Source organism: Pagrus major, chromosome 15 (genome assembly GCF_040436345.1).
Source record: "Pagrus major chromosome 15, Pma_NU_1.0".
Classification (NCBI taxonomy): Eukaryota; Metazoa; Chordata; class Actinopteri; order Spariformes; family Sparidae; genus Pagrus; species Pagrus major.
This window is the reverse complement of record NC_133229.1, coordinates 15,624,500-15,636,024: the sequence shown is the minus strand read 5'-3', so window position 1 is coordinate 15,636,024 and position 11,525 is coordinate 15,624,500. Positions and strand designations below refer to the sequence as shown.

The following is an 11,525-nucleotide window of genomic DNA, read 5'->3' as shown; positions in this document are numbered from 1 at the left end:
ATAAAAAGTAGACTGATCTAAATCCAAAACCAACTAAAGATGTAACAAGCAGGCTCTTGCACGACTTTCAATGGTTGTGGAGTTTTTAGGTACCTTCCCTTTTCTCCAGACTGTACAGTTTGTGCCAGGGCAATTGGGAATTTGTTACTGGATCAGATTCAGGCCAACCTCCCACCAGTCTAGTCATGTTTTAGCATTTTTTTTTCTATGGTAGAACTACTTCTAATGGGTGCCTCCCAAACGAGCACAGGTGTTTGTTTATACAGTCATGAAAACTTCAACTTTCCTTGACTGTTTTTAGTAGCCTCGTCTGCACTTTATTAAAAACCTCAGCTGAGACAACTTCAGAATTCACTGAACAGCTGTTTTTCCTTAATATGAATGAAACTTTTGATGGTTTATATTTATTTGCAGGCAGAGCCACAAACCAGGGGAAAAACAGGGGGAACTGTTCTTGACCCAGCTGCTCCTTTCAGAGCTGTTTGTTTTGATAAAGAAACTCCCAAGGGCAGAAGTTGCATATTGTGCATTTAAAACAACTAAAATAATCATTTTACCTTTTTATTGCCTTAGTAAAATGTAGATGGATTTGTATTGAAAACCCCTTCTCCTAAAATTATATCATTCACATTACATTACCACGAACATAACTAGCCAAGACATAACTAACATTAGTGAAGGAGCCACCAGCAGTGACAAAAAGGATGGTGTCAATAATGGCTATGTGTTGATGCATTTCCATTCTGCGGGCGGGGCTGTTCACAGGCATCATACATGCATGTTTCTGCCTCTGATTGCATCTAATTTTGATGTCTGTACATGCTGTCCTGAAAGACAGGATCCTATTTTGTATAAGAATTTAGAGGCTGCAGCCTTCAGATTTTCTTTCTCCTGACTACTGTGTATGTTGGTTCTATTTGGTGTCAGTCTCTGGAGCTCTCGGACTGAAGAGGGTTTTTTTGGTCCTCAGTGCTGCAAACACTTGATGTGTTTCCAAACAAGCTGGATTAAAAGAATAGCTTGACATTTTTGGGAAAGTTGCTTAGATGAGAAGATTGATACCACTCTTATATACCCTTTAAATATAAGGCCACAGCCAGCAACTGGTTAGCAGAGCACAAAGACTGGAATTGGGGTAACGGCTAACTTGGCTCCGTCCAAATTAAATAAACAAACAAACAAACAAAAAAAAGCCAATCAGCACCTCTAAAGCTCTCTAATTAAAAGGTTAAGTGTGAAATTAATTGTATTGGGGGTTATGTGCCAGACAATTATTGGGGTTATTTAGCAAATTGTAATTTTTAAACTTAACCAACTATACTCAGATATTTTAAGGTAAAATGGTTACACAATGTTGATTTACCCCTGTACATTGTATACATAAATAACAGTATTTGGTAGTTTGTGGTAACTTCATTTACCAAAAATGTAAGGTATACATGCAATGTAAGCAAAATATACCCTGAAATAAAAAATGAAAGCAACAGTTCACCAAAAACGAAAATTTTGTCATTCTCTACTCACCCTCATGCTGATGGGCATCCAGGTGAATTTTGGTAATCCACAAAACATTTCTTGAGCTTTTAAAGCAAAACAATGTTGCAGCAATCTCCTCAACAACTGAAGTAGATGGGGACTTGTTTTAAAATGTAAAAAAGTGGGGGAAAAAACATAAAATGCCTCTATACAGCTTGTCCAGCATAATCCAAGCCTCTGTAAACCCCTAGATGCGGAATTGATCTTTAAAGATGTTATTTACACCCTTTTTCAAGCCGAAAATCTTTACTTTAGCTGCTAGGCTAAAAGTGATAGCACACACCATGTCAGGAGTGGGCGCATGAGCTCAACCGGGCCATAACGAATGTCTTTTTGAATCAATTTCAGATTTTGGATTACACCAGACATGTTGTATGGTACCCTTTTTTTTCCAGTTTTTTTTCCATTTTAAAATGAGTCCCCATCTACTTCAGTTGTTAAGGAGAATGCTGTAATGCTGTTTTTCTGTGAAGCTCCAGAAATGTTTCACAGACTACGTAACTTTACCCCACATTTCACTGACGTAGGGGTGAGTAGATAATGACAGAAATTTACTTATCCTTTAATCAAATTACCACAAACTAGTTGACGCACAGTGAACCAGTGATGCTCTGCGGCTGTAGAACAGCTGCCTGCTTTACTAAACGTTGTGTGTATACATTGATTACTCAGATGTAAAAGTGTAATGTATATCTTCATGCTTCATGCACTGGTCTTGACCTGAACTCAACCTGTTCAAGCAGAGTAGTCTTGACCCCAGCCGGCCTGGACCTGGTCTTGATAGTCCCTCAGATTCAGCTCAGATAGTGTCGACCTGAGCCCTGTGCTGGCACTTCGCTGCGATTGTTCCTTCATTCCTGAGCTGCTATCAGTCGGACTCAACAGTCAGTGAACTCTCTGAATGTCACGTCTCTGCAGTCTTGCTAACATTCATTCAGATCTCTGTATATCCCTCCATTCACAGACTAAGCTCAGCTATGTCTAAGTTACACAACTTACAGTCTACAGCGATGGATCTTGTGTGTACGTGCTCCTCGGTCAATGCAGGATACAAGTTTAAATACAGAGATTCAATCTAATCTTGTTAATGCAGTCTTGACAGGTCTAAGCTGTAATGACATAGGATGTGTCTTACGACGACTTCATGTGATATTTCATCTTTCTCAGCAGGCTCATTCCACCACAGCTGTCCTTCTTCTTTTGCCCGTCTGCCAAACTCATACACCTGCTTTACTGTATCATGCAACGCATGACACTTCTCCATATTTTGCAGAATATGACAGGTTGTGCTGTATATTAGGAAGATTTGCTTCCTTCTGCAGCTTCCTGTAATGCAAGAAGGGAAATGCAACAAAGGCAAGGACCCCTGAAGGCTGATATTATAACTCAAGTCATTATCACACTGAATCGGGCGTATTAACTGTGACTCTGTGAGTGTCTCTGCACGTTTTAGCTCATTTGCGTTTGACGATCTGTCAGCTCAGTTTGGCTCCTTATTTCAGGGGAGTAGGTGCAAAAGCAAATTCAGTGTTTTCCTTCCGATTCATAAAGATTATGCTTGGAGCGTTGCCACACATGACTTCACTGGCATGACTGAGTCTTGAGATTTAATTTTGTGCTTGAAAAAAAGGAAGAAGGGAGCACGGAGAGAGAGAGAGAGCCATATCAGTATCATCTACTGTAGCTTTATCTGAAATTGTCACGCACTCGAAAAGTTGGCTGGCTGGCTGCAAAAAGTACAGGATGTTCTGGCAGGGCGAGATAAAATGCTGCACGGGGAAAGGGATCTCCCAAACACTTCCCTTTTGTTCCCACCTGACATGGCAACATGCCAAGACTTCATAGCATTTTTTTTTTTGGTATTGTTCACATTTGAGTTCAGAGACAGTATGAAATGTCAATCAGCATCAGGTATGGAGGCTGCCAAAACAAATTTACATGTGTTATTATTAAAATGATATTGTTCAACAAAGAAAACTTCACCAGTGAAAACAAAAAGAATAGTTCAAGTGTCCGTTTATTATGTAACTATAATGTCATTCCAGACAATTTCTGGCAAGCAGATTGAAGAAATACTCACAAGAGCAACATCACAGCTGCGGTTACAGTATGTGTAGTCAAAAGCTTTAAAAGTACTGTGTTGCTAAAGTGAGCAGTAATTAATATCTTTAGTTTAATTAATGTTTAGTATAGTTCTATATTAGACACATATGAGGTAAAGACACTGTAAATGTTTGGATTTTAGGTATTTATTGACCCGTCATGTTGACTAAACTGGATATTAACTGTTAGCAACAGCTAACAAGAACTTTTTAGCAGTTTTGATATTAGTAACAATTCATTACAACCATCACTGATAAATGGTAAATTTATAGTTAATTAAACCTTAGTTAATAGTTATTTCACTATTAACAAACAAAAAGTTTTTTTATAAAGCATTTAATAAGCATTTGTTTATTGTAAAGTTGCAACTGATGTTTATAATACTTTATAAAATTGGTTACTAAATGGTTTATAAAGCATTTCATTGTTTGTTACCAGTTAAATAACCATTAACTGAAGTTTAATTAACAATAAAAATCACATTTATTAATGATGGTTGTTATAAAGTGTTTTTTCTTCTTCTCCTGCACTTTACACCAAATATGTCACATGATATGTATGTAATATATGACAAGACTAATATGTGGAAGTTGACATTTTATCAGCCATAAATGTGTCATAAACCATCATAAAAGGTCTCCATTGATGGATAAATTGTAATGTTACTAAGCCATACAAATAATTTATACCAGGTCTGTTAACACATGTTTAAAGTCGTCCGTTATTTCAAAGATTAACCTGAATTACTCCAAATTGCTTCAGCAGGAAGTCAACAAATGCTCAAATCCAAGACTTTACAGTCAGTGCATTAGTCCCCCATGCTGAGACAGCAATTAGATGAGTCTACAGAAATAACATCACCCCCAGTGTCCCAACTCTTATTTGACAGCATGAATATTTCTGTAAATAAAACAACATGAAGAAGAAATAACTGGGTTACTGGCATCTTGAGGAATTAAATTAAATTAAATGACAGAGTGAAAGGTTTTGGTAAAACTTTATAATAACAGTCATAAATAAATAGTGAATGTATAGTTAATTAAATATTAGTTATATTAGCTATTTCACTGTTGACAAACAATTAAATGCTTTATAAACCATTTATTAAGCAATTGTAAAGGTTTATAAACATCAGTGGCCTTCCTCTAATGTTTTTAGAGGAACTACTGACATTTACAAGGTATTCTAAACATGAACTATACAATTAACAATTGCCTAATAAATGGTTTAAAAAGCATTTCATTGTAACTATTAACTAATGTTTAATTAACCATACATTTACCATTTATTAATGATTGTTATTATAAAGTGTTACCAAGGTTTTCCACAGAGCAGCATTGCACAACATTCAATATCAAACAAAAAAAAGAGAGAGAGAGAGAGAGATGGCTAAATAACACTGATCTAATATTATTCTTTTCATACATGCATGGGACAGCAGTTCACAGACACAAACAGTGCATGCAGCAGGTCTGTTTGGTGTACCCTGTACGCTCCTTTGCCTCGTACGTTCAAACAGCGTCTATAGTAGGTTTTAGAATATGTTAGATGACTTTTAAAAGCTTCCTGATAATATTTGGCATATCACAGGCCTTGTTCCTGAGTAACTAAGCTTTTACACTACACATCACAAACTATATGTTAGTACTGAACATTTTGTTTTAGTAGACAGTAAGCATGAAGGGCTGATGGAGCTTATTTACATCTTCGTGCAGAGTCACTGCATCAGTCCGGACTCTGATATTACTTTTGTCACATAAAAATCTCCTGCTTTGATTGTTTACCTTTAAAGGTACAATATGTAAGAATTGTCCAACTGTCAAATTCATACTCAAAACAAATCAGGGGCAGCATATCACCAGAGTTACTGCTAATTGGAGCTGCCTTTAGCTAGTTAGCTCAATTAGCCGTGCAGCTAGCGGTTTGGACCGGATACAAGGGGAGTGTTAGTGTTTACACCACTAGGACTGGGCTGATGATAGCTGTTTAGCATGCTAACTTATCTCTTCAACTAAATACATAGACATCATAACATCAAAACTGCTATTTATTCACATTCTATTGGTCATTTTCGTTGATTTTTTTCAACTAGAATTTTTACATATAGCCCCTTTAAATATCACGTTTTGTGTGTTTGCAGTTTTAACATTAATAAAACAAAATAAGTTTTAAGGGGATTCCTGAAAAGCGGACATTTTGAAATGCAATGTTTTATGTCTGATACCAACAATGTTAATAGAAAAGATGCACTATGATGTCGCTGTAAGCTTGATTGTTTCTTTCAATACATTCTTTAAGCAATGGTATTCACACTAAAATTACAATGGTGTGTTACAGCAGCTGTTCAAAACTCCCGCAACCACAATGTTGCCTGTACTGAGGTCCGGTTGAAGCTGATCTCCAGTGATGTGTAGCTGACATCGACATAAATCATAAAGTAGTGTGTCCGATTGTGTTTGTAGGAGACCCGATTCATCCGAGGTGAACCGCTGGTCATGTGAGATGCCCTGTGAAACAGACACCACATCTGCTCCAGCCTGGCAATGTAACACTTAAAAATGAGTCAGTAATCAGTGATAAGTGATAGCCTGAGATTTCAGCTTATAAATACAGTTTTCAGCCAACAAACGTGAGCTTCAGTTCATAAGTCGTTTTGTGTTTCCGCCTTCATTTTCTTTGCTTGTTACAGTTTTGATTTATGTTTTTGTTCATGAGTCTGATGTCGGCCCAACGTCCTCACTTGAAGCCGCATCCAGCAGCTTCATATCTTCACGTAGAGACAATGCTATGTAGAAGCTGTGAGGCTTCAGAGTCAGACCATAGCTGTAGTCCAGTTTGGGCGGCCTTGCTGGGTCTGAAGTGATGTGGCACTGGTGGGCGAGCAGCGCGGTGAAGAGGAACAGCTGCAGCTTGGACAGCTCTTCACCGATGCACCGTCGCTTGCCCAGTGAGAAGATGAGCACACTGCTGGTCAGGTCCTTGTTCAGCAGTCCGTCCTGGTCTATGAAACGATCAGGGTCAAAGGTCTCTGGGTTGGACCACATGTCTGGGTCGTGGTTGATGGACCACTGGTTGATGAAGATGACCGTGTTCTTTGGGATGGTGTAGCCCATGATGGAGGTGTCGATAGTGGTGGAGTGGGGGATGGTGAGCGGCACAAAGCTCGTGTAGCGCATCACCTCGTAGATGAAGGCCATGACGTAAGGCAGCTGCAGCTGGTCCTCGATGCAGGGGAGCCGGCTGCGGTCCACCACCTTGTCCACCTCCTGCTGGAGACGCACCTGCATCTCAGGAAACCTGCATTAACAGGTGAAACCAGCGTTTAGGTGACTAGTCCCATTAGTTTCTCAGACATTTTAATCAGAAGAGAAAAGGATCTTCATTGACTGATTTTTTTTATGCCTAAACAAACTAAATAAGAAAAACTCTTCATTTTCATGACTTAATAAACTGAATAAACAAACTGACCTTATATAGAACAACACAATTTCATAATGTGTTATTTTATATATGTTTATATTTGGTGGACCCTGCCACCTTTCTAGCTTCAAACAGTGTTCTGGTGACCTTATTTTCCTCTGAGAACAGCTTGTTTACTCAGTTAGTAAACAAATAAATATTTCTGAGTTTGTATTATTACCTCATTAATATTGTATATATTAAAATTCTGAGTTTGTTTATTTCTTTTTATTTATTTATTTTTACATTGCCTGTTCCAAACACACAATTTGCCTTAAAAACAGATGTTATTGAACGCGTTTGTCAGAGAAGTTCTGACCCTCTCTCCTTATTTTTCTATTTTGGCAATTCAAGGATGTTTTTCTTTTGAAAAATAGTGTCTCGGGGTGCTGTGTGACACCTCCCTGTAACTGATCAAGGTATCAGGCAGCGGTTGGATTAAACAGTCAAGTAAGGTTTGAATTTTTTACTTCTTTTCCTGTAAATTGCTGACAGGACACTTCTTTCTTTTATATTGGTGTGTCCTTTCAGCTCTTTATTATATGCTGCCAGTACCTGCCTGCATCTCAGTTCCCCCACTTACACTGTTACATAACACCAATGCTACTGAACTTCCTCAAGTCTGTGCAGTTTTGGCAGCAGGATGGGGGCCAACACTGATTTATTATCTGGTGTTATTTCCTGTCATAATTTACTTTCCTTTATGTGTGTAAAAGAGAGGAGAAGTGGCTTACTTGACGAGTATGAGGATGATCCACTGCAGTGAAGTTGACAGTGTGTCTTGGCTCGCTCCAAACACATCCCCAACAGTGGGGGTCACATAGTCCTTCCCTAAAGCAAGTCCTGTTTTTTCGCTCTGCTGGTCCAGCGCCACTATGAAAGCATCCGTCATATCCCTGATGGTGCTCGACTGGATTGTCTTTCTGTGTTGGATAACTTTATCTCGAATGAACGTGCCAAACTCCAGGTTGAGCTTCTTGAAGTTATCAAATATGGTTCTGATGGGGTTTGGGAAGTACTGGAGCCAGGGCATCACGTCCACTATGCTCCCTGCGCCCACCGTCTGGGTGAACTGGTCGTTCCTGCCCACCACCTGCCGAAACTCCTCGTCCTCATAGGAGTACCTCTTCCCAAAGCACACGGCGCTCATAATGTTGGCCGTGGACACCACCAGATAAGTCAGGGGCTGGAAGTAGTGCTCCGTCTTAGATTTCCTCAGGAACAGCTGCATCAGCTCTCTGAACTCACAGACGACGTGTCGCTCAAATGACTTTTTGGTCTGCAGGTTGATCGTGGAGAACATGCGGACGGTGGACTGAGCCACTTTGCGGTGCATTTTCCACCAGTCCGTGATGGTGTTAAACACGAGGCTGTCCCCGTTGGAGACGTACTTGAAGGAGGTGAAGTCCGGTCTGCCGGCAAAGTCAAGCCCCTGCTTGACGAGCGCCTGTTTGATGGAGTCCCCGTTCAGCACCACCACGATCCGAGAGCCCAGTTTGATCTGGAACACGTTGCCGTATTTCTGCGCCATGCGCGTAAAATACAAGTGCGGTGTGCTGCCGACTTGCACAGCGTTCCCGATGATCGGCCAGGCGATGGGACCAGGCGGGCAGCCGGTGGACCGCTGCCGGAGCCAGCGCCACAGGTGGAGGGACAGCAGCAGAGTCACACAGGCCACTAACAGAGCTCTGGAAATCGCTGGGCTAATCCACTTCAGTGTGACATCCATGATGGGGATCCTGCAGGGGACTGACATTAACATCAACATATTAATTCAAGTTTCAAATATATGTGACAGTAGTGAGTGTAGGCTGTGAAATCAAGTGTGAAAAATCAATTCTGCTGATTAAATACCTGGTTATGTCCTTGGATCATGGAAAAAAAGAGAAAACTTTAAATCCCAAACTTGTTTCTCCATGAACTGAATGAGAAGGCTGCATTTTCTCCATCACACATATTCTGATTATTAATCTGAAACAATCTTCCCTACACAAAACATCCACCATCTACCACAGCAGCCGGACATAAACAACCATTGACACAGTGTGCAGCCTGTTGAGCATCCACAGACAGTGTGTGTGTGTTAGTGTGCGTGTGTGTGTGTGTGTGAGAGAGAGAGAGATGCCTGCTCTCTGTCTGCAGCCTGCTCATGCTTTGAAGCCCTACAGCACCAGCTGAAGTCATTTATCCCCGAACAGCATCACGGCCCGTCAGCGTCTGTGTGTGTGTGTGTGTGTGTGTGTGTGTGTGTGCGTGCGTGCGTGCGTGCATGTGCGTGCGTGCGTGTGTGTGTGTCTGTGTGCCCGAGCTTTGTTACAGTGGGCAGGTTTGTTGCAAAGGGTGTCACCTCTCTCTCTCTCTCTCTCTCTCTCTCTCTCTCTCTCTCTCTCTCTCTCTCTCTCTCTCTCCCTCCCTCCCTCTCTCCCTTACAATAAGCTTACACTAACAAATGTTTACTAACGAATGAGATTTAATGAACTTTGATGCGCCATTATGCAGTTTTTTCCCACTTTAGTTATCTATTCTGACCTCACATGACCTCACCCTCATTACACTGCCTAAAATGTGGATGTCTATGTTTGTGTGTGTCTGTGTATAACTGTATAACACTGTATATATGTATATTCATATTATATATAATTCATATATATATATATATATATATATATATACATATATATATATATATATATATATATATATATATATATATATATATATATATATATATATACATTATATATATGTAGTTAAATGTAGTTTGTATGAAGTAATTATCAAGTAATTATTTTCATTTTTATAATAGGAATATATACCTATATATATATATATATATATATATATATATATATATATATATATATATATATATATATATATATATAATGTGTATATATATAATGTATATATATATTATATATATATAAATAATATATATGAATAATATAATATAATATGAATATAACAATTTTAACATGTATAAGTGTATATATACATGTGTGTGGTTATTTAAGCTTGAATACTTAATAATAATAACTACTTATTAAATGGCATTATTATTATTATTATCATCATCATCATCATTTCTGGAGGTGTTGGTGATATATAATTATTACAGTTGATAAAATAAACATGTATAATGATAACAATAATTATATAAAGTATATCAAGGCTCTATCTATCTATCTATCTATCTATCTATCTATCGTTATAACTTCCTCAGTAGTGTTAGAAAGCAAGTCTTGAAGTCAAAGCGCTTGTAACAACGTGCGTCGCTGCCTCAGGCGAGGTAATACCAGCACAAGTCATCGGAGTTCAAACTGTTTAAAATGAATTATACAGCTCAGATCCATTGTAAACAATCATGTATAAATGCTGCTTTGACGTGGGTGTGACGGGACATTTTTGTGATGCTTTTTCATTTTGCATTTTTTTTATTTATTTATTATTTATTTTTGTATGCACATTTTATGACTGCGGTGATTCGGCTCGTGTCCGTCTGTATATTTCTGTTCCTCAGACTGTTTGATCACATCGTATAGACACCGATGGCAGAAATAAATCGACGCCTCTCTCCCTCAGAGCAGCATGTGATCTGCTGGAAAGAGAAGAAACACCATCCTGCACATTTTGATTTATCTCACATGGAGTGTTTGCAGTGTTCCCTCTGATGCTTTGGTTCATCAAACTACAATTGAGGGTGCGCTTTCCCATCAAGCCACCAGGAGGAGGCGAACCCCGTGTTCTGACTCATTAATTCCCCGTAATTAACAATCATGGTGAACACCAGAGCAGCCCTGCACCACACTACACCCAGTGTATCTCAATGACTTGTTCAAATACTGTCTAACAATAAGCTACTGAATGAAGGAGGCAGTTTGCGCGACTAAATCGTTATCAAGGCGGACAGATAATTATGTGTTTATAGTTGAGATGCCCCCGGTGAGAGAGGGATGGTGAAGATTGTTGATAGCCCTCTCCCCCCTCTGTTCACCCTGACTCTGGTGCTGTGCGCCTCCAAAACCAGAATCTGGGGGTTCAGACCCGCAGCGTGATTTTAGAAACACTGATCAATGTTTGTTTGCGTTTTTCCTCGTTGTTTGGATGGGATTCTGGGTCAGTGTACGGATGGTATCTGGCCCTCTGTCCTCTGCTCGGGCCCTCCTGCTCAGGTCTGGTGTGGCTGTGATGTGATTCGGGGATCCTGCTTCAGCACCGCGGACAGCGGCTCAGATACACCCGCTGATGTCCTCTGACCCTCAGCTGCTCCTCTGAGCTGCAGCCCTGGCATCTTTCACTCTCAATACAAACTAAAGCAACATGCTACCGATTTTATAATTTAGGTTTTAGAAAAATAATCGAATAGATTACATTTATTTAAAATTAAAAATAATGATAACAAAAGACAAAATCTACAATCATCTTTT

At 39.4% G+C, this 11,525-nt stretch overlaps 1 protein-coding gene across 1 annotated transcript; it reads right to left on the bottom strand.

Annotated features, from left to right (window-relative positions):
- Positions 1-4,959: 4,959 nt before the first annotated feature.
- On the bottom strand, positions 4,960-8,866 carry cyp1b1 (cytochrome P450, family 1, subfamily B, polypeptide 1). The gene is made up of 2 exons (XM_073481261.1): positions 7,833-8,866; positions 4,960-6,936 (listed from the first exon to the last, which is right to left on the bottom strand). Exons 1-2 carry the CDS (start codon positions 8,864-8,866, stop codon positions 6,348-6,350), a joined length of 1,623 nt encoding a protein of 540 aa, XP_073337362.1. The 3' UTR covers positions 4,960-6,347.
- Between the last annotated feature and the right edge of the window lie 2,659 nt (positions 8,867-11,525).